The sequence below is a fragment of the Leptodactylus fuscus genome, chromosome 1 (genome assembly GCF_031893055.1).
Source record: "Leptodactylus fuscus isolate aLepFus1 chromosome 1, aLepFus1.hap2, whole genome shotgun sequence".
Taxonomy (NCBI): Eukaryota; Metazoa; Chordata; class Amphibia; order Anura; family Leptodactylidae; genus Leptodactylus; species Leptodactylus fuscus.
The window spans coordinates 234,246,379-234,270,496 of record NC_134265.1 but is presented as its reverse complement, the minus strand read 5'-3'; the positions used below and the strand labels follow the sequence as shown (position 1 = coordinate 234,270,496).

General features: G+C 42.6%; 1 protein-coding gene across 1 annotated transcript in view; it reads left to right on the top strand.

Moving 5' to 3' along the window:
* Positions 1–725: 725 nt before the first annotated feature.
* Positions 726–24,118, top strand: part of DNAH6 (dynein axonemal heavy chain 6) — a 285,907-nt gene continuing 262,514 nt past the window's right edge. The window contains exons 1-8 of the mRNA XM_075284265.1: positions 726–962; positions 4,403–4,579; positions 4,727–4,983; positions 7,717–7,984; positions 8,527–8,661; positions 14,728–14,851; positions 16,219–16,342; positions 18,624–18,792. Coding sequence (XP_075140366.1) covers positions 726–962; positions 4,403–4,579; positions 4,727–4,983; positions 7,717–7,984; positions 8,527–8,661; positions 14,728–14,851; positions 16,219–16,342; positions 18,624–18,792 — 1,491 coding nt within the window. The remainder of the gene's footprint in view (positions 963–4,402; positions 4,580–4,726; positions 4,984–7,716; positions 7,985–8,526; positions 8,662–14,727; positions 14,852–16,218; positions 16,343–18,623; positions 18,793–24,118) is intronic.

Sequence of the window (24,118 nt, the reverse complement as noted above, 5' to 3'; positions counted from 1 at the left end):
TCAACATAAAAGTGGGCGGAGCTAAGTATGCCGCATATTTTGTCCCTCTTTCGGCTCTTCAAAATTTGGGAGGTATGAGAATGGGGCGAGATTTGGGTCAATAAAGTAAGCCTGCAATGCTCTACAATGTACTGCCTGCAGATTGAACTGCATTTTCAATGTAACTATATATTTCATAAACAGAATTGATGGGGCTGGTGTTAGTTTATTCCATGCACAAAACTACAGAATATTTAGGTGCTATATAAAGAGCAAAAAATATACTGTTGGTAAGAAATTGTTAGATTTAGCAGTAGTAGCATGGAAAAGCTGCTATGAGGAACTACAGCATGTGATAGGAAAATATTGCCAAGATTGAAAGATTGACAATATATTTGTTTCTCAAGCAATAACAATATTAAAAAATGGATTAAACTGCTAGAATGTACTGTATGCTATTGCCTGATATAGAGTGCAATGAGTAAGACATTTTTTTGGGATTGGTTCATTTGATAGGCTCTGTTCAATCTGTTAAAAAACGCAAAGCACTTTTGGATGCTGTCAAATGTGGCGGAGCCTCCATCATAGATGTGAACATAGTCTTATCAGTTATTGGATAACTAGCTGATAAAATGATATACGTTGAGAACATTTGCCATAGCAGCCAGCCAAGCTTGTGCTTTCCTTTATAGCCAATTTTAGTTTGTACATTACAATTTCTTTTTGATAATTTTGTATTGCAGGTGATGTCGGCCAATTTACCCCATGGATCTCTACCTTTGTACTTAAATGGTGCTTTAAGTTTGGAGCCAATGGAGTTGGGTCAGACTCAGAGACCGGATTTGGCCAAATTAACAGACAGAATAATTTCCACAGCTCCAAAGCAGATAGTACTAAATCCAGAAGCCCTACTCTTTACTCATGATACAAAGGCCCAAGCTAAAACCAGAAAAAGACAGCAGGCTGTAAAACTGGAACCCCTGGTAAGAAGACTCACTTCTTTATAAATAGTTGTCAGCTTCTTGGTTCATATAAAGGAGAAGCTAAATGGCTGAGATATAAATGTCCGATACGTAGAAATCCCACTGGCGATGCCGTTCCATACTTTATCTGCTCTTTTCCTTTTTCTCCTTTCTATTTTGCCAGCGGAAACCTGTTATACAGTACTTGACACAATAGAAGGTCTAAGGACTCCCATTTTCCCAATAGGTATTGGTATATGGGTGCTATAATACATGCTGGTTTTGCACATTAAAAGGAACCTGTCAGGTGGTTTTTCCACCATAAACTTGTCCCAGTACTGTGTGCAGCATCAAATGATGTGTTTCATATGGTGCTCCACGCTAAGCTTTCTGTTGCTGAAAAGTCAAATTCTAAGCTTTTAAAACCTTACCTTGGCATATTCAAATTTTCTTTAAAGGGGTTTTCTGGGCATTATTTTTTTACATGTCTGTTTGTGCTATTAATGTGTTAATAAATCCACCTGTAGACCTTTAGCTGTATTTTGAGTGATTTCTGGGTGTCTCTGGGAGCTCCTGGTATCTCCTGCATTTGTTCACATGCTTCTCCTTCTTGCTATGTAACTTTCTCACTAACTCCTCTCACCTTACTCCCCCCTCCTTCCTCATTCGCTCACTCCTTCTTCTCTCCATCACTCCTTCCCCTCTCCCTCCCTCCCATATTCCCCTTCTCTGTCTCTCTAGCTATCCCGCCCTTCCCTGCCTACTCAGCCCACCCCATATTATTTACTTACCCTACACGTTTCTTCTTGATAGACGGCTCCTCCTCATCCTGTACTGATTCAGTCTGTGCAAGCTGTTCTCCTCCAACGATGATCCACCTCTACTGCTCATGTGTAAATGAAAAGTAGAGATGAATTATCGACAGCTGTGCGCAGAGCAGCGCTTGGAGAAGAGAAGAAGATTGCACACCGTGCAGAATCAGTACAGAAGGAGAATCCATCTTACAGGAAGAAGTGTGGAGGGTAAGTTTACTGGGGTGGATGGGGGGGGAGTAGTAGTGACACTCTGTTTCTGGAAATGGGGAAACTGATTGTCACGGATAATCAGAAAATGTCCCTGGGTGGTCACATGACCGCCCCAGGCATATGGGTAACTATACATTTTTGATTAATTATGTTATTTAGAAAGTAGGAGGGGGAGGGTGTTTAGATTAGTCTAGGGATTTCCAGTTATCCCCGACAACTCCTTTAACTAGTCACGGGCCATTCAAGTCATGCAATCATTATACTAAATGACATTGTATTTGGTGTGACTAAGATAACCCTCACTGTTGGCCATCAGCCTGATACCCTACCTAACTGCCAGCCTTACAAGGTATGATTTAGTACAATAACCTCATGACTCGATGAAGTTGCTCGCTGCCCCTGTGGCTAGTTACGGTAAATGTATATATACCAATCTAAGCTTATATATTGACTTTTTAACAACAGAAAGCTTAGTGAGGGGCAACACAGGAAAGATCATTACTTGATCTTACATATGCTGGGACCAGTTAACCCCTTCCCGACATGCGCCGTAATAGTACGGCGCATGTCGGGTCTGTAACTATGGCGACCGCCCGGGAGCCGGGCGGCCGCCATAGCCGCCGGGTGTCTACTGGACCGATCGGAGGCATCTACCCGGACCGATCGGAGGCATTAACCCCTCCGGCGCCGCGGTCAAAGGCGCCGGAGGCGCCATTTTCCCGGCGGCGCATGGGCGCCGCCATTTTGGCCGGGATTGCCGGCTCCTGGAGCATGCTCCAGGGCTGACGTCCCGTTGCCATGACAGCCGGGAGCCTTGTACAGGCTCCCAGGCTTGTCTGCAAATCCTCTCTTTTGCAGGCTGGTCTATGCAGCCTGCAAAAGAAAGGATGCTTTTTTGCAATGCATTGCAATTCATTAGCAACACCCCTAGGGGGTCTAATAAATGCAAAAAATAAATTAAAAAAAAGTTAAAAAAATCTAAAAAAATATAAAAAGAATTAAAAGTTCAAATCACCCCCCTTTCCCTAGAACACATATAAAAGTAGTTAAAAACTGTGAAACATATACATGTTAGGTATCCCCGCGTCCGAAATCGCCCTCTCTACAAATCTATAAAAATATTTTTCCTGTTCGGTAAACGCCGTAGCGGGAAAAATAGTCGAAAGTGCCAAACCGCCGTTTTTTCACTGTTTTGATTCTGATAAAAATTTGAATAAAAAGTGATCAAAGCAATAACATTTCCCGAAAATGGTAGAACTAAAAAGTACACCTGGCCCTGCAAAAAAAGACGCCCTATGCATCCCCGTACACTTACGTATAAAAAAGTTACGGCCGTCGGAATATGGCGACTTTTAGAAAAAATGTTTTTTTAACACAGTTTTGGAATTTTTTTTAGGGGTCAAAATGTAAATAAAACCATATAAATTTGGTATCCCTGGAACCGTACCGAAACACAGAATATAGGGGACATGTCATTTTGGCTGCACAGTGAACGTCGTAAAACCAAAGCCCATAAGAAAGTCGCAGAAATGCATTTTTTCTTCAAATCCACCCCATTCTGAATTTTTTTCCTGCTTCCCAGTACATTATATAGAATAATTAATGGTAGCATCATGAAGAAAAATTTGTCTCGCAAAAATTAAGACCTCATATGGCTCTGGGAGCGGAGAAATATAAAAGTTATGGGGTTTAGAAGGAGGGGAGTCAAAAACGAAAAACGAAAATCAAAAAATGCCATCGGCGGGAAGGGGTTAAAGGTTGAAAAACCACCTTACAGATTCTCTTAAAAGCATGTGCTATTTTTTCCTTCACCAATGAAAATGACAAATGCTAGTGTGGTTTTAATAGAAACACATACTAACGCATGTAAAAACGCAGATGAACAATAGCGATCTTAAAGGAGAGATCTTATCTATAGATATGCCACACATATTGCCCTTTTAGTTACTAGGTGTAAGCTGCCTGAGACTGTTTTAAGGACTTCACACCTGCGCTTGGGTTTCCATTCTTTGGTTCCGCTTGGAGACTGAAAAATGGAAATCCAGTCCACTTAAAAAGCAGTTACCTGTGGAAACCCATAGACCCCATAGACTATAACAAGGTTCACAGGGTTTCTGCCCAGTTTCTCACCGAAAAGTCCCACTTGCAGGATTTTTCTCTCTGAATTTTTCAAGCAGAATGGGGAACGGAATCCATGCACGCTAATGTGAAACTAGCCATGAACCCAGTTTCTCTGGTACAAAATATAAACCTATCTCACCAGTTGTATATTGTTTCAGTTGTTTTTGTCCTGAACATACTATACTTGAATGAAACTGTACAAGTTCATCTACTGATCAACATAAAAGCATTGAGGTTATATGCTTTTTATTAAGAGAAATGAAAAACATCTTGCATATGTCTGTTAATACATTATTTTCTTCATGTGTCTTAAAGCCTGTATTGAAAACATATCAGGATCAAAATCAACCTGAATATGTATACCAAAAGAACAAAGAAGATCTGATAAGTCAAGGTATACTTTTACACCCACCTTCTGCAGAAAAGAAACTATGTTCTGTCTCATCTACTGTAAGGCTCCCTGACCTTCCTGATGATTTAAAAGAGAAACAGGTGAGGAGTCACAATCCACTTGATCCATATAGTAGAACTCTACATGCCTTGCATTGCCGCTCCAAACTATCTTCTGTGACACTGTGTACTTCAGTAATTGTAATGTGTTATTACCGTTTCCATTAATATATTATTCTTATCCTTTAGTTGCAGATGGATTTCAGTAGAACCATATCTCCTACTCCGCCAAAACAGCCAAGGACATGTCTTTCAAGACCTAACTCTAATTTTCGAGTTCCCTCTCCTCCATCGACATTTGAGAGTGCAGAAGATGTCATAAAGGCAAACATTAAAGACCCTCTACAGATCATTAGCATACTATTGGGAAATAAGAAATTGGGTTTTCTTTATATGACTCCTGTTGTTCCCAAGTCTTCAATTGAATATGATCCATATAACTTGAGGTGAATAGAACAGTGTTTTTTATGTGCAAATATCTAAAAGTTTTGTTGTCTTAAGAAGAATGGGAAGGGGAGGTCTAGAAAATACAGGTGCAGAAGCACTTGCCTCAGGTGCAGTCAGGTAGAGCTGTGGGAAGTGCTCAGGACATGGATCCCTGAAAGTCCTGCCCTCTTCTTCCTTCTTTTGTCTATACTGTTGAGAGTTACAAAAGCCAGAGGTTCTTTCCAGCTGTTGTAACTTGAACAAGTACTCTGCTGGAAGATTAGGGGGAGGGAATGCAGAGAGCACCTAAAGCAGGACACAGCTTCCATTGCGAAGGAGATTTAAGTAAGTGTAATGTGTACATATACTACTGTATATGTGCATAATGTGTATGTATGTTTGTACATTGTATGTTTAAAGGGGTGTTCCCATGTGCAGGATCATATTTAAAGAGGACCTTTCATGTCCTGTGGTTTTACATACTGCTAGAAAACTGACAGTGTGCTTAATTCAGTATACTGTCGGCTTTTCTTTTCTGTGCCCTGGGGCTGGAGATATCCTTGCTATTATAACGGCAACGATCTTAGTTCACTGTCAGAAGGGCATTCCTGACAGTATAGCTGGGCTGTGAGGAATGACCCTCCTGACTGTACTCATCCATAGTCCTGTACTGTCAGAGGGGGCGTTCCTTATAGCCCAGCAATGATGCTGAGCAGTGAGAAACGCCCCCCAGTACTAGTCTATGGATGAGCAGAGCTGACTGGGCGTGCCCACAGGCCACAAGAAAATGGCCGCTTACTGTGTAAGCGGCCATTTTTCTTGTGGCCGCGTGCATGCGCACTCGGCTCTGCCCGAGGCCTAGAAGTTTAACCCCCAGTGCCAGAAGAAGACGCGTGAAGAGGCCGATCCTGAAGAAGATGGAGGCAGCACTGGAGAGTTCTCTCACAGCATTGGAGATGCCCCCAGTGCTGTTTGAGTGCTGGGGACTGCCCCCAGTGCTGCGAGAGAACTCATTTGCATACCGAAGAAAACCTGAATTTTTACGGAACGGTGGTGCGGAGAAGACATCTAAAGGTAGGAGAAGAATAGCCTTTCTTAAGGCTATTCCTACGTGTGACTGACAAAAAAAACTCAATTTTAATGGTAGAATCCCTTTAAGTTGTAACACCTTAAGGGTAAGCTCACACGATGTAACGTTGAGCGTGATCTGGCACGTATACACGTGCCGGCAGATGATACGCTCAAAATGCTCCCATTGATTTCAATGGGAGTTAGGAGTGTATACGCTGCTACATGTCAGGTTTTTCTGTCCGCTTGAGAAGTCAGACATCTTTACATGCGGACAGGGAAAGAAGGGCACGGAGTGCAAAAGAACGCACCCGATGCCCATTTAAATAAATGACAGGTGTCACGGACACAGCTAGTGTCCGCTCCTAATGTCCGTGCCAGATTTTGAGTGGACACTAGGAGCGGACACTACCTGTCGGACACCGACGGTAGTGTGAACGCCCCCTAACTCTTATGAGACGCACACATTTTTTATTTTTGTGTTTTTGTTTTTTACTCATTTCATTCAACAAGTCATAACTCTCAAATTTTTTTTTATTTACGTAGTAAAATAAAGTCTTGATTTTTTGCGTGACAAGTTGTACTTCAAAATGGTAATGTTTATTATTCTGTACAATGTGCTGGGAAGCGGGGGAAAAAAATCCGAATTAGGTGGAATTGAGAAAATAATGCAGTACCGCCATTTTCTTACTAGTTAGCTTTATTCTCTGGGTCAGTATTTTCTCAGTGATACCAAATTTATATAGTATTTTTCATGTTTTAATAACTTTACAAAAATTATAAATTTTGATAAAAAAAACCTTTGAATCACCATATTTTGGCACCTGTAACTTTTTTTTATATTTCAGTGTACGGAGATGTGTAAGGTCTTTTTTTGCAGGACAATATGTAGTTTTTATTGATACCATGTTGGGGGGACACCATTTTAAATATTTTTCCTGCAACGGCGTTTACCGTATGAAACAAATGTTTTTATATTTCAGTAGTTTGGACTTAGGGTTGCCTAATTTGTTAATGTTTACTTTTATTTGTTTACATTTATATGTAATTTAGGGAAAGGGCGGTTATTTAAACTTTTATTTTTATAATATTTTTAAAAACTTTTTTCCTTTTTTTTAACTTTTTCTTGCCCCCTAGGGTGGCATGAATATGTGATCTTCAGATCGCCTGCGCCATAGACCCCAATACTACTGTATTGCAGTCTATAACATATTTGCTATGTAAGGCTGCTTTCATACGGAGTATCGCTCCGCTCATTTTGACACGTAAACACGTATTGGAGTGAGCACAGTAAAACAGAATCCCATTGACTTCAATGGGTTCGGTCTTATTGCTTTGAATGTGAAGTGAAAGTAACCATTCATCTGAGTGGTTAAATGCCTGTGATCAGAGTTATTGGAACAATAGATTGGAACAGTAAAGAGAATGGAACAATAGTCTGTCTTCCTATGTTAAAAAAGCAAAAAAAAAAAATTTAGTTTACAAAAAATCTGCTCCATTAGGCTTATGACGCTTACATTTTTGCTTCTCTTTATTACAATTATAGCATCAAACAAGAATCAATTGTTTGCTTCGCCAGTATCAATATCTAGCTGTATTGTAGTACTACATAATAATTGTTAATGATTTTCTATATTAATAATGAATTTTTATATTTAACTACATTTTTTGTCTCCCTTTTGAAGAATTGTAAGGCATGAGAACATCAACAAGCATGACTACTACACCATTAATGAGAGAGGAGTAACCCATATATGTAATGGAGATGTATTATTCTTGGAGCTAGAACGCTGGAAACAGGAATATCTTTACCATAAAGCACTGAAGCAGATTCCTACCTTTGCTCTGTTTAGAAAATGGAAAGCTTTCACTGTATGGAGAAAAAATGTGCGTGCCAAGAAAATTAGTGAATGTCGCAAGGCCCTGCAGGAGAATCTGTTCATTGTTAATACAGTATGTATCCTTAACTGGCTAGCTATCAATGGTAATCTATATGTGCAGGGGCGTAACTACCCGGGTAGCAGCGGTAGCAGCTGCCACAGGGCCCGGGACATTAGGGATCCAGTGACAGTCGCTACCGCTGCGTTTTTTTTTTTTTTTTTTAATAGGCCATTACCAACTGGTCTGAAAAGACCCTTAGAGTATAATAATTGTTTATGGGTGTTCACAGTGGGGCAATAATACTGTGTGTAGGGGTCACTATGGGACATAATACTGTGTGCAGGGCCTAATATGGGGCATAATACTGTATGCAGGGGCCATTATGGGGAATAATACTGTATGCAGGGGGCACTATGGGGCATAATACTGTGTGCAGGGGCCACTATGGGGTATAATAGTGAATGCGGGGGGGAAAGGGGGTTGGTTGGTCAAGGTCTTCGGCGTCGGTCGGTGGGGGGGCCCATGTCAACACTTTTTTTCTCTTTATCCCTTTCATCCCTATGACTATAGAAAGGCTCAATTTAACATGTCATTGTTGTTTTATCTTTCTACAGTATTTGCGTCCTGCTCTCCTCAATATACAAGAGATGTGTTACCGAATCAGTGACATGGGCCTGTGTCGCATTGAAAAGGGGTACACATATACTTTAAAAGAGTTCACAGACATTCAGTTTAAACAGCTAGAAGAGGTATGTCTAATTTATTATGAGTAACACCAGAAAACTAGTAAAAATTATACCTGATATCTAAACAGCTGCTTACTGGCTTAGATTTAATTTCTGATTCATGGTACAAACAGGAGATTTGCCACAATTATTTGGAGATATAGGCCATAGTGGGTGAAATAAGTATTGAACAGATCACCAATTTTCTAAGTAAATATATTACTAAAGGTGCTATCAACATGAAATAATCTCATCAGAAGTCGATAACAATCCATCCAATCCACAAAGGCAAAGAAATCTCACCATAGATGTCCATAAATTAAGTTATGTGTAATAATGAGAAATGGCACAGAGAACGAGTATTGAACACATGAAGAAAGAGAGGTGCAAAAAGCCATGGAAAGTACTGACACCGGCTGAAATCTATCAGTAATTAGAAAAATAGTCAAAATAGTGAATAAAAATAAGAAGAAGAATAGTAAAAAATATTATCAGCTGCTTCAACTGATGGCCTATGAAAAGGTGTCTCATTATTAGGTTAAGTTCACACGGAGTATTTTGGTCAGGATTTTGAGGCCGTATCCGCCTCAAAATCCTGAACAAAAAGACGGCTCTCATTTAAATCCATGGGAGCCACTCAGGTCTTTTTTCCAGGAGCTGGTTTGTTCCGGCTCCCGGAAAAAGAAGCGAGATGCTGATTCTTCAGGGCGTTTCGCCTTGTGATTCGGCCTGAAGATACTCCCTCCTCTGGACTAGGCCCATTCATTGGGTCTAATCAGGAACAGAGTGCGTGTCTGCATGCCGGTGCAGTGCATCGGCTTTCAGTCATGGCTACCCGTATTCTGGTCTGGAACCTGAGGTGGCCTCTGCCTCATGTTCCGGACCAAAAAACTCCATCAAAACTTATCCTTAAGGTGCTACGTAAACCAGTGAGTGAAAATCATTTAACCGTAAGCCAGGTGCTCTCCAGAAGAATTCAGACAGAGGAGTAAAAAGAATTATCTGAAGAGTTGTACAAGAGCTAAGAACTATCTGTGGAGATCTACAGAAAGACCTGGAATCAACAGGTACAATTGTTTAAAAGAAAACAATAAGTAATGTGCTGAACCTCCATGGCCTACATGCACACTCACCAAGCAATACTCCATTGCTAAACAAAAAATATGTTCAAGCCCATTTAAAGTTTTCTCAACAATATTTAGAAAGGCCTGTGAAATACTGGGAGAATATAGTCTGGTCAAAATTAGACCAAAATTGAACTCTTTGGTTGCCATAATACACACCATGTTTGGAGGCCAAAAGGCACTGTATATCACTCCAAACACACCATACCAACAGTGTCGTGTAGTGGTGGGAACATCATGGTGTGGGGCTGGATATGGCATTGGTAAACCTTTATGTCATTGAATGAAGGATGAATGGACAACTGTACAGAGATAAAAATCTGCTGCCAACTACTGGGATGATGAAGATGAAACGAGGGTGGACATTTTAGCAAGACAATGATCCCAAACACACAGCCAAGGAAATTCTCAATGGGTTTCAGAGAAAGAAAATCAGGCTGCTGGAATGGCCCAGCCAATCACCTGACCTGAATCCATAGAAAATCTATGGAAGGAACTAAAGCTCAGAGTTCATAGAAGGAGCCCATGAAACCCACAGGATTTCAAGAGTTTTGTATGGAAGAATGGGCCAAAAATCACACCTGAGAAATGCTTGGGACTAGTTTTTCCATGCAGGAGGCGACTTGAAGTTGTCATCACCAACAAAGGCTTTTGTGCCAAATACTAAATAAGTTTCAGTAAGCGTGTTCAATACTTTTTCCCTGTGTCCTTTCTCATTATTACAAATCATTTATGTTATGTTAAAGGGAGCGCCCTCTATTGGACTGCATGACTGAGGCACTGACTTCCTAATTACATCATGGAAGACAGATTTTCATATTCTTCCCATAATTACATAATGGAAGACAGATTTGCATATTCTTCCCATGTTCCTTTGCACAGTGGAGTGCAAATGGCTTAATAAGACTCCACACACCTAAATGGTGGTCTCTCCCTATGCAGTGACGATATCCCCTTAACCCTGTCTAGAAGCCTCTCACCTCTGCCAAGTCAGTCTTCTCTGTGCCGGGCTGAAGAGATCCAATCAGATCGAAACTGCTGTCCTCGGCTGAGAGACTGTACTTGGTAAAATCCCACATCATTGCAGCAAAGGCCTCTGTGAAGGTCGGAATGATGTTAAAGGGAGCGCCCTCTATTGGGCTGCATGACTGAGGCACTGTCTTCCTAATTACATCATGGAAGACAGATTTGCATATTCTTCCCAAATCATTTATGGACATATATGGTTTGATTTATTTGCCTGTTTGGACTATATCAGTTGATACCGACATCTGGTGAGAATTTTATGTCAATAGCGCCTTTACAAATCTATTTACTTAGAAAATTGGTGAAATGTTCAATACTTATTTCATGCATTGTATATATAGAGAGAGAGAGAGAAAGAGAGAGAGCGAGAGCGAGAAGGTCAAATGTAGAGTGCTGGAAACACAGTATATCTCCCCCAGGTTCTTGACTTATGTGTGGTCCAGGGCGGGTCTGGAATAATTTTCAGCCCCATGTATGGGTCCTAAGGCTCATTACTGGATCATAAAAGGCTGCAGAGCCTGCACTTCAGGGCAGATCCTGGTAGCAAGAGGAGGAGCCACACATAACGTTAGTACTTATTGTTTAGTCAGAGCTTGGATGAGCAGGTTTTTGTTTCATGTTCTTTTGCTTGAAGCTACGGCCGTATTTTATTTTGCTGTTCTTTACCCTACATAAACCTGTTTGCTACAGATTTTGTGTCACTATCTCTGACTGGTTGGGTCTGCACCATTGCTGAACTAAGCTACCTTTCCCACAATAGCTACACACACAAACATTTATAAAAATATATAAATATATATATATATATATATATATATATATATATATTTATTTATATATAGAGATGAGCGAACAGTGTTCTATCGAACACATGTTCGATCGGATATCAGGGTGTTCGCCATGTTCGAATCGAACACCGCGTGGTAAAGTGCGCCAAAATTCGATTCCCCTCCCACCTTCCCTGGCGCCTTTTTTGCACCAATAACAGCGCAGGGGAGGTGGGACAGGAACTACGACACCGGGGGCATTGAAAAAAATTGGAAAAAGTCATTGGCTGCCGAAATCAGGTGACCTCCATTTTAGACGAATAGTGGATTTCAAATCCGGGTCATATGAGAATGTGAACTTTGTGACTAAGAGACAGGGATAGCTGTACAGGCAGGGATAGCTAGGGATAACCTTTATTTAGGGGGGAATGTTATTAAAAATAACTTTTTGGGGCTCTATCGGGTGTGTAATTGTGATTTTTGTGAGATAAACTTTTTCCCATAGGGATGCATTGGCCAGCGCTGATTGGCCGAATTCCGTACTCTGGCCAATCAGCGCTGGCCAATGCATTCTATTAGCTTGATGAAGCAGAGTGTGCACAAGGGTTCAAGCGCACCCTCGGCTCTGATGTAGCAGAGCCGAGGCTGCACAAGGGTTCAAGCGCACCCTCGGCTCTGATGTAGGAGAGCCGAGGGTGCACTTGAACCCTTGTGCACCCTCAGCTCTGCTACATCAGAGCCGAGGGTGCGCTTGAACCCTTGTGCACACTCTGCTTCATCAAGCTAATAGAATGCATTGGCCAGCGCTGATTGGCCAATGTATTCTATTAGCCTGATGAAGTAGAGCTGAATGTGTGTGCTAAGCACACTCATTCAGCACTGCTTCATCACGCCAATACAATGCATTAGCCAGTGCTGATTGGCCAGAGTACGGAATTCGGCCAATCAGCGCTGGCCAATGCATTCTATTAGCCCGATGAAGTAGAGCTGAATGTGTGTGCTAAGCACACACATTCAGCACTACTTCATCACGCCAATACAATGCATTAGCCAGTGCTGATTGGCCAGAGTACGGAACTCGACCAATCAGCGCTGGCTCTGCTGGAGGAGGCGGAGTCTAAGATCGCTCCACACCAGTCTCCATTCAGGTCCGACCTTAGACTCCGCCTCCTCCGGCAGAGCCAGCGCTGATTGGCCGAAGGCTGGTCAATGCATTCCTATGCGAATGCAGAGACTTAGCAGTGCTGAGTCAGTTTTGCTCAACTACACATCTGATGCACACTCGGCACTGCTACATCAGATGTAGCAATCTGATGTAGCAGAGCCGAGGGTGCACTAGAACCCCTGTGCAAACTCAGTTCACGCTAATAGAATGCATTGGCCAGCGCTGATTGGCCAATGCATTCTATTAGCCCGATGAAGTAGAGCTGAATGTGTGTGCTAAGCACACACATTCAGCACTGCTTCATCACGCCAATACAATGCATTAGCCAGTGCTGATTGGCCAGAGTACGGAATTCGGCCAATCAGCGCTGGCTCTGCTGGAGGAGGCGGAGTCTAAGGTCGGACCTGAATGGAGACTGGTGTGGAGCGATCTTAGACTCCGCCTCCTCCAGCAGAGCCAGCGCTGATTGGCCGAATTCCGTACTCTGGCCAATCAGCACTGGCTAATGCATTGTATTGGCGTGATGAAGCAGTGCTGAATGTGTGTGCTTAGCACACACATTCAGCTCTACTTCATCGGGCTAATAGAATGCATTGGCCAGCGCTGATTGGCCGAATTCCGTACTCTGGCCAATCAGCACTGGCTAATGCATTGTATTGGCGTGATGAAGCAGTGCTGAATGTGTGTGCTTAGCACACACATTCAGCTCTACTTCATCGGGCTAATAGAATGCATTGGCCAGCGCTGATTGGCCAGAGTACGGAATTCGGCCAATCAGCGCTGGCTCTGCTGGAGGAGGCGGAGTCTAAGATCGCTCCACACCAGTCTCCATTCAGGTCCGACCTTAGACTCCGCCTCCTCCAGCAGAGCCAGCGCTGATTGGCCGAATTCCGTACTCTGGCCAATCAGCACTGGCTAATGCATTGTATTGGCGTGATGAAGCAGTGCTGAATGTGTGTGCTTAGATAGATAGATGTAGAGAGAGAGGAGGAATTTATTTTTCCATCTACACCAAAAATGGTATGAAACTGTTTGATTTTTTTTGCTAGAAAGGAGACACTTCCTTCTCTTTGCATCCCACTGACCACTTTTTTTTAAAAAAATCTTGGTGTTGTTTGCTGGAGACCCAGGTGGGCCAGGGCAGAGACACCATGAGCTGACCAATTTACTATAACTCAGATCGGAAGAAAAAGTAGAATTATATAGGAAAGGTATTCCAATTCCTGACTGATGTAGATTTCCATTCTGGTGCTTGGGGTGTGTTTGAAATAAAAGGCCAAAACTGTTATGTCCTCACCCATTTAAACCTCTGCACCATCCTCTGGCCACATTGAACGGCGCAGGAGGCGTGTCTGCTCATGATTACCTGTTCCTGACTCTGGTCATTTTGTGTTGGCACAATTAGGGTTACTTTTTTTTTACTTTTTATCGAGCCTGTGGCGGGTTCAGGACTTCCTATAAACAGGTCATAAGCCCACATATGGTTTCTGGCTAATGTGACTCTGTTCCTGTTAAGCATTTGTCCTTGCTCTTGTTTTGTATTTACTGACCTCTGCTTTTTGGCTTTTGACTTCTCTTTTGGATTGAGATTTGGTACTGTTTATCTCTCTGTTTTGACCTCAGCTTGTTGACTCCTCTTCTGTGTTGTTTTGTCTTGTCCTGTGTAACCCTTATCCAGAGAAGGGACTGTTGCCCAGTTGTCCTCTATCATCTAGGGTAGTTGAGGCAAGTAGGTAGGGGTAGGGGCTGGGTCAAGTTTAGGACTCACTGTCTCTGTCATTCCCTTCTTCCCAGATTTCAGCAGCAGCCATTGGGGAATTGCTCAACAGGCAATTCCCTAACAAAAGCCTTTTAATATTTCAAGCGCAGTTAAGAACAACATGGGAATGGATTAAGATTGTCTTACTATATTCCCCACATCATTTGTAAATATCAATGAAATGTTATCATATTTTGGCTATATTTTTTACAATGTTGAACTCAGCTGTTGTAATGTTGAACTTCTCAGGTTGCCAGCCATCTATCTGAGTTCCGCGACTTAGCTAAAGAAGTTGTCAGGAGTGCTAGTCGAACTGCTTTATTGGAAGCTGGGTTCACACCAGATGATTACATGAATAATTCTGAGAACTCAGGTGATGTGAAAATACCAATGAGAAATAATTTGCTATATTCTTAAATGGTACCTACACTATGGAAACTCTTTGTTGTAGTTGTTTTATGGAGAGTATCAAATATCTCTAATTGTTGTGGAGTGTAATGACTTCTTCTATGCCATGTACATAGTGGAAAATATAATAGTCGTGTTGAGAATTGCTGACATTTTATAAATAATTCCACAGAGCGCATTTCTGAGGGTCCAAATCAGTGCTGACATCTCTGAAAACAAAGCAGTGTTTTTATACTCCATACTATTATGAGCCCCTCTTTTAACCCATTTGTGTTATTACAAATGTGTATAGACGAGTACAGTCAGGGGGTGTTCCTCACAGCCCAGCTAGACTGTTAGGAACGCCCTTCTGAGGGTGGGCAGAGATCGGTGGGCAGAGATCGGTGCCGAAACTAACAGCAATGATATCACCAGCCTGTGGGCACATAACGGGAAAGCTGACAGTGTGCTGCATTTGTAGCAATATATAAAACCGCATGTGCAAGAGGACGTGAAAGGTCCTCTTTTAATACTGAAAGGATTCAGTGCTATATATAGTAGAAAAGATGACAAAATATCACAAAATTGCAAAGAGCCTTAAATTAAATGGGATAAAAACCGAATAATATTTAAAAGACCTTGTCTCAGGAGCTTGAGAATGTTCAGCTAGAAATGGACACACCTAGCTCTCTGAGATATGACATCAAATTTAAGTTCTCATAGTCTCTTAAGGCTAGTGTTTAGCCACACCTCCCTGTCAGGGTGCCCCCTTCCTCCTACTTCCTGAGGTACGGGATGAACAACTCATCTTTATCTGGGAAAGAGGAATCTCTGGGTCACTATATTCCCCTTCCTTTTGTACCTGCTTCACCATGACATTATAAAACAATGAAACAATATCTGGTACGACGCTGGCAAGAAGAGCAATTTCCCATCTGACCCTCCCCCCTTTGTATGCACACAATAACACAAACATAAACAAAACATTTGTTAAAGATATATATTTATATATATCTAGATTTATCGATATACCATATATATATATATATATATATATATATATATATATATTATGAATAAGTAATAACACATACTCTAATACATAAACTTAATTCATCACATATAATATACAAATATCCCATTTGTGGCACTATTTTTGCATATATATATATATATATATATATATATATATATATATATATATATATATATATATATATATATATATATATATATGTTCTTGTTGTTCTGAAAGTTAAAAAAAACTTATGGATAAGATAGCAACAAACCATCAGTAAATGTTTTTGACCTATATTTAATTATTTCCTAAAGGCCTGATGAATGCAATACCAGGACCTGCAGCTACAGATATGATGACACTCTCTCATTTTGATGGAGACATTTTTGGAGACTCTTCAGATAAAATGACTTACACAGAGCAAGCCAATAAGAGGGCACACTGCAGACGGCTGACCTGGTTAGTGCATGTTCTATTAACAATTCTAAGCAATATACGTTATTCTCAAACTGTGCACTTGTCTGCAATTGGATGCTCAAACTGCATAAAATTAAATAGTAACTTGTTGCTTTGTGTGAATTCGAATGTGATGGGTTTCAGTTTATGCCAATGTATGCAATGTTATAGACAAATTAGTATTTGCAAACAATCCAAAGTAACTAGCCCCTTTTCATCTGGACTGACCATTCTGCAACTTTAACACTAGCAGAGTTTATCAAAAGTCTTGTAAAGACTATTCTTTCCTGTACTTCTGTAGTCCGATTAGCAGCACAAAGACTAAGGGGTTAATTATTTGCTACTTGTAAAACAGGTGATATGAATCAAAAGTTAACAAGCCCAGATATATATATATATATATATATATATATATATATATATATATATACTGATGACTTGTATCATACACATAGAGCGAACTGTGATCACAGACACTTCCAGTGCATGGAAGCTCATTAGCATATGAATAAAAGCTGACTTACTCAAATCTACTGAGGCAATTTACATACTAAAGTTAGGTGTGAAATAGCCTTTCTAAAGGCTATGCAAGGATGGGCTTATCTAAAAATTACTTTTCCCAATGATAGAGCCCCTTTAAATCTTTGGATACTCTAGAAGTAAATCACAATCACTTCAGTGAATGTAGCCTGTCTCTGATACATCTTAGATTGTTAAGCTTTGATTTGTATCACCCTATCCTGTGATATAAGAAATTAACCCCTAAGACACCATACACATGATCAAGTGTGAATGAAAATCAGAAAGCGTGTACTGTGATCTGAACATTTTTTTTTTAAAGAGAGTCTGTCTAGTCCTAAATGGCTCCCAAACAAATAATTCTGCCATGCAAGGGCCTGAAATAGGAGCAAAAACATACCTGGGCCCATAAACTGATGAAGCAATGTAGACATGATCATCTTTTTATGGGAAATGCCTTGGGAATGAGGCTAATTTCTAGATTTGCGTACAGACAATTGCAAATTCTCTATCTCCCCTCTAAAATAGGTTCCCAAATGTCTCACCTTTAGCTATGATTGACATTTCGTCTCATTTAGCATATCCTTAAATAAATGATTATCTCTGCTTTGCTTCATCAGTGATATTAAAGGCCCCTGCATTGCACAGTTATTGGTTTGAGAGTCATTTTGGACCTCATATACTCCCTTAAAATTGTTATAGAGTTTCTTCTTAGGCTGGTGCCCCACAGGATGAACACGGTGCAGAATTTTCATCATTATACCTCTGCTATTTGCAGTGACATGAAGCACCCAGAATCTAGTGTTTTTTTTTTGCTGCAACCCACTTGCATGTATACCTGTGGCCCCCTGTGGCTTTAAACCTGTGGACAGTAAAGCCTGAAGGCCCCAGGTCAAGCCCACAACAATAATTGTCCGGCTGCGGAATTAAAGTGTGAATTGAGTGCAGCTTTGCTGTTATGACCCTTGTGCTAAAGATATCAGTGCTTTTAGTTTCAGCACCAATATCACTGCAGGAAGAACAGGCCCTCCCCTAACAGGACAAGGCTATGGAAGGGGCATTCAACACAGCCTAGTGATGTCGCTAGGCTGTAAGGTCCACCCTTCTTACAGGGGAGGGATATCAGTGTTGAAACTAAGGGCAGTGACAAGCTTAGTGACACAGGGTTTTTTGGTTAGGAATTTGTTCAGGAAAATTCATGAGGCATTTTTTGAAGCGTTTTTTTAAACTTTTTTGACGCGTTTTTCAGGCTTTTCCACCTGAAAAAAATCAATTCAAGTCAATGGGAGGCGGAAAATCTGCCTTACGTTTTTTGAGGTGTTTTTTTTCCAAAAACCGCTAGCGTTTTTTCCGCCTCCCATTGACTTGTTTTGATTTCCTGAGGCGGAATCCCCTTGAAAAATGGAGCTGTCGCTTCTTTTTTCCACTAGCGGATTTTTTTCTGCTAGTGGAAAATCTAGCAGAAAAAAAAAGTTTTCATAGGACTGTATGGTGAGGCGTTTTTTGGTCAGGATTTTGAGACAGATTCCTGACCAAATCCCTGACCAAAAAACTCCGTGTGAACTTACCCTGAGCTTTCCAGTGGTATGTAATACCGCCAATGTCAGAGGACTTTTAAGATTGACGTTGGCTGCCATTTTCTTCATGATGTGTCAAGTTTTGTCTCTGTGTGCATTGAAATATATTGCTTTTTCATGAAGTGGTAATTTTGTAATAATAATTTGTAATCTAGATATTCATTTAAACACTTCTTTTTCTAATAAAGCTTTATTCGACTTGCGGACTACTTGATAGTGAACACTATGCACGTCTTGGCTGTTAATTCAGTCTCATACTTGCTAAAGTATCTGATGGAAAAATTACAATGTACCCCATCTAATGAGGTGATACGGGCTTGGAATACTGAAGATAAGCAAGAAGCTACAGACAAAAAGGTAAAGTCATGTTATATGAATGACAACAGGTAACATATTAAGGCCTTATTCATATTGCCAGTGTTTTGGTCAATAATTTGTATCAGTGTTTATTAGCTAAAACCTGTAGTGGAGACTACATAGAATTAAGGTATAATTTTTGTTGTTTAGGTTAAGGCCACATGTAGCGGGCCGCAGCAAAAAGGAGGGAAAAAACGTGGCATCAACACATCACGATTTTTCCCTCAGCATTTTTCACAGAAAGTTCAAAGGGGGTTATGTTTCATGTATTTTTCCACAGTGTGTGGATGGGGTTTGCATACCTCTCAACTTTTGAAAAGTAGAAAGAGGGACAAAAAGCTGCGCGCGTGCCGCTGCAAAATTGGCTCCGCCCACATTTGTGTTGACCCCGCCCATTCTCATTCATTTTTCACGTGCTCCCACACAGTATAATCCTCCTATAGTCACATGTAAATTATATGTCCCCCCTCTATTTCCCCCCCAGTTTCATATACACCCTTCATCTGCCCCCAGTTTCATGTCCCCCCTCCATCTCTGCCCCCAGTTTCATGTCCCCTCCATCTCTGCCTCCAGATTCATGTCCCCCCCATCTCTGCCCCAGATTCATGTCCCCCATCTCTGCCCCCAGTTTCATGTCCCCCATCTCTACCCCCAGATTCATGCCCCCCCATCTCTGCCCCAGTTTCATGTCCCTCCATCTCTGCCCCCAGATTCATATCCCCCCATCTCTGCCCCCAGATTCATTTCCCCCCATCTCTGCCCCCAGATTCATGTCCCTCCATCTCTGCCCCCAGATTCATGTCCCCATCTCTGCCCCCAGATTCATATCCCCCATCTCTGTACCCAGATTCATGTCCCTCCATCTCTGCCCCCAGATTCATGTCCCTCCATCTCTTCCCCCAGATTCATATTCCCCCATCTCTTCCCCCTGATTCTTGTCCCCCCATCTCTGCCCCCAGATTCATGTCCCCCCCATCTCTGCCCCCAGATTCATGTCCCCCCCATCTCTGCCCCCAGATTCATGTCCCCACATCTCTGCCCCCTGATTTATGTCCCTCCATCTCTGCCCCCAGATTCATGTCCCCACATCTCTGCCCCCAGATTCATGTCCCCCATCTCTGTCCCCAGATTCATGTCCCTCCATCTCTGTCCCCAGATTCATGTCCCTCCATCTCTGCCCCCAGATTCATGTCCCCCCATATCTGTCCCCAGATTCATGTCCCTCCATCTCTGTCCCCAGATTCATGTCCCTCCATCTCTGCCCCCAGATTCATGTCCCTCCATCTCTGCCCCCAGATTCATGTCCCTCCATCTCTGCCCCCAGATTCATGTCCCTCCATCTTTGTCCCTAGATTCATGTCCTCCCTCTCTGCCCCCAGATTCATGTCCCCCCATCTCTGCCCCCAGATTCATGTCCCCCCATCTCTGCCCCCAGATTCATGTCCCCACATCTCTGCCCCCAGATTCATGTCCCCCATCTCTGCCCACAGTTTCATGTCCCTCCATCTTCCCCCAGTGTCATGCCGTCCCCCCCTTCATTGCCCCCAGTTTCATGTTCCACCTCAATGTGTACACACATTAAACTCACCTTTTCCTCGCTCCCCCGCCGCTCTCTCCGCAGTCTCACTAATACAGTTGTAGGCGCGATGTGACGTCATCACATTGCGTCTACACAGCCACTAGCCGGAGTGCAGTGGCAAAGCAAGGAGCTAAGCTGTGACAGCTCCTTGCTTTAGTCGCGTATGTATTCAACTCAGATCTGCATCCTTCAGACGCAGATCTGAGTTGAAATCGGGACATACCTCCCTCCAACCGGGACTGCGGGACACATCACTGAAATCGTGAATGTCCCACGGAAATCGGGACGGTTGGGAGGTATGGGTTTGCTAGAATCCACTAGTCAGGGACTATAAAACCTTGTTTTTTTTTCTACGGCATTTATGCCACGTGGGGCCCCAGCCTTATTATCTGATTGCTCATTTTATTTAGATTTCCAACACACGTTAGACAAGAAAAGCAAAAAAAAAATAAAAATGGAATGTACCGTGTGTAAGAATATATTTCCTATAATGTAGTCTATAGGAAAACATTAAAAAAAATGTATGCAATGTATGTAAGGCTGTTTACAATGTCTCGTGGAATTACCTGCAGCATGTGGCAGTGGTATTTTATCTGCTAAAAGATGTTGCTAAAAGAACCACATTGTCGTATTTGTTGTTAGAAATGTTAGGATACGCATGATCTCTTTGTATATCTACACATTAATTTAAAATACCTTGGATAAAAAAATGCAGACTCGGGATTAAGGTCAGATTCACATGATTGAGTCCTTCCCAGGAAAAAAGGTCTGCACATGGATGACATTTACCTGACTGAACACTGCTATGTGAATTAAAATCATTACATCATAGTGAGTTAGTACCTTCCTAAAATTTACACGCCTAGTTTAGTTGTACTATCAACTACTACTAACTACTAGTATTACCAGTTTGATTTTTCATGATATAATCTAGAGAATCCCCCCCACACATTGTGTGAAAATACACACAGCATAAACGCTGCGATTTCCAAAGCCATAGCGGTTCTGGAAATCACAGTGTTAGGGAATAGCCAGATGATAATTCCCCAGAAGCTGCTGGTGAACCCTGGAGGGAGGGGCACAAGGGACAGTGATCCCTAAACTGAAGCCCCCCGCTTTCCCTTCCTATTGCCAGGCCCTATCCTAGGTGATAGGCGACAACCACGAGGACAATCCCTCCCTGAATACGTGAAACACAAAACGCAGACAAGACGTACAACAACAAAGGGAGGTCAGGTAGCCAGGGTTCGGTAACAAGAGAGCGATGCAGTGCCAAATCGGAGTCAAGAGAATAGTCAGTAGGAAAGCCAGAGGTCAAGGATTAGCATACAAGTAAATAACAGCAAGCGATACCAGAAAGCAAGGGCAATAACCGGCACCAGTGTGACTGTGAGCCAAGACTAAATAGGGAAGGAAGAACCCGCCCAGAACCTGACAGAAAGAAAAAGCTGTCAATCACAGGCAAGACAGATTAACCACTTAATGAACAGAGGCAACCTTGGCAGAAGACGAGTGTGGTGCAAATCCAATTAAGGACTAGAGCCGTGTTCACACAGTGCAACTAAAAACCTTAAGCAAATTGTCAAACTGCACACGCCTCCGGCGCCGCAGCATGCGAGCAGAGGGTGGCGCAGAGGCCCGAACAGGCAGAGATGTTACAGTACCCCCCCTTTTATGAGGGGCCACCGGACCCTCACCAGACAAACCAGTTCTAGAGGGATTCTGAGTTTTCCCTGCCTTGTATTTTGGTTCTGCTTGAACCACAGATGCTTGAGAACCAGGCAAACATTTTTTATTCACCTGGCGCTTCTGATACCACCAGGTTTTAATACCAGAGGGGCGTTCCCAACTTTTAGTAGCTGAGACCTTCTCACTGACACAATCAACAGACTGTAAAGCAATACAGTGGGATGAGCACTGATCTCCCCACTTTACCAACTCCTTTTTACCCCAATCAAAAATAGGGTTATGGAGCTTCAGCCAGGGGAACCCCAAAATAACATCAGCAGAGAGATTCTCCATAACAAAAAGGCTTATGACCTCTGAATGTGAAGAACCCACTTGCAAAGAGATCAAGGGGGTTTTAAAACTGACTTTACCCCTGGCCAGTGGAGTAGAATCCGCTCCAGCAACAGACATAGCCGTGTCAAGTGGCAAAAGCTCACTGCCCAAAGATTCAACAACTGAATATTTAATAAAATTTGCTGCAGACCCAGAGTCAACTAGGGCCTTTCCAGAAACAGATCTGTCCCCAGAGGACAGAGACACAGATAACATCATCTTATTGTTATTTCCACCAAATACCTGGTTGCCTGAGTGGTTCTTCCGATTACCACTCAGGCACTGAAGTCTTTGCACAGGTGACAAGGGTCTGATAGAGCAGTCTCGGATGACATGACCAGAGGAACCACAGTACAGGCACAGGTTATTCCTGAGACGATGCTCTCGTCGTGTCTTGGCGTCCATAGCTCCCAGTTGCATGGGTTCCTCACCAGAAGTGATGGGAGGAAAGGTAGGTTTTTCAGAGGAGAGAGAGGAAGAGACAGAAAACTTGGAGGCAACAGACCCTACTCTCTCTTTTAAATTTTCTCGGATCTTGCGGTCAATACGGACCGCCAAAGTCATGGCCTTCTCAAGAGTCGGGGGATCTGGGTGACCAACCCAGAGCTCCTTAACACGATCACACAAGCCTTGCTTAAAGTGAGCCTTTAGCGCGGACTCACACCAACCTGCAGTTACACTGTACTTACGGAACTCAGAGCAATACTCCTCTGCAGAGCGTTTGCCCTGCCGCATGGTGAGGAGTTGAGTTTCCGCAAGCGCAATGTGGTCTGGTTCAGCATAAATAGAGCCCAGGGACTTAAAAATTTTTTCCAGATCAACCCACTCCTCAGCCTCAGCAGGGAGTTTAAGGGCCCAAGCTTGTGGGTCCCCCTGTAGCAGAGATATAACCACTCCCACCATTTGGGCCTGAGTAGCATGTGGATTCACACGGAAGTACAGGCGACAAGACTCCCTGAAAGTTTCAAATTTTGTACGGTCCCCTGAGAAACGGTCTGGGAGTAGCATCTTGACCTTACAAGGTGCCAAAACAGCTGGGGATGGTGCAGCAGCCCCAGTTAGGGTCTGAACCTGTTTAGCAAGTTCAGCTACCAGGCCTGTCAATCCCTCCAACTTGGCTGCAAAGCACTGGATAGGATCCATGCTTATCTGTAGGGAAGCAATGGATGTAGGCCGGTTATTCTGTTAGGGAATAGCCAGATGATAATTCCCCAGAAGCTGCTGGTGAACCCTGGAGGGAGGGGCACAAGGGACAGTGAGCCTTAAACTGAAGCCCCCCGCTTTCCCTTCCTATTGCCAGGCCCTATCCTAGGTGATAGGCGACAACCACGAGGACAATCCCTCCCTGAATACTTGAAACACAAAACGCAGACAAGACGTACAACAACAAAGGGAGGTCAGGTAGCCAGGGTTCGGTAACAGGAGAGCGATGCAGTGCCAAATCGGAGTCAAGAGAATAGTCAGTAGGAAAGCCAGAGGTCAAGGATTAGCATACAAGTAAATAACAGCAAGCGATACCAGAAAGCAAGTGCAATAACCGGCACCAGTGTGACTGTGAGCCAAGACTAAATAGGGAAGGAAGAACCCGCCCAGAACCTGACAGAAAGAAAAAGCTGTCAATCACAGGCAAGACAGATTAACCACTTAATGAACAGAGGCAACCTTGGCAGAAGACGGGTGTGGTGC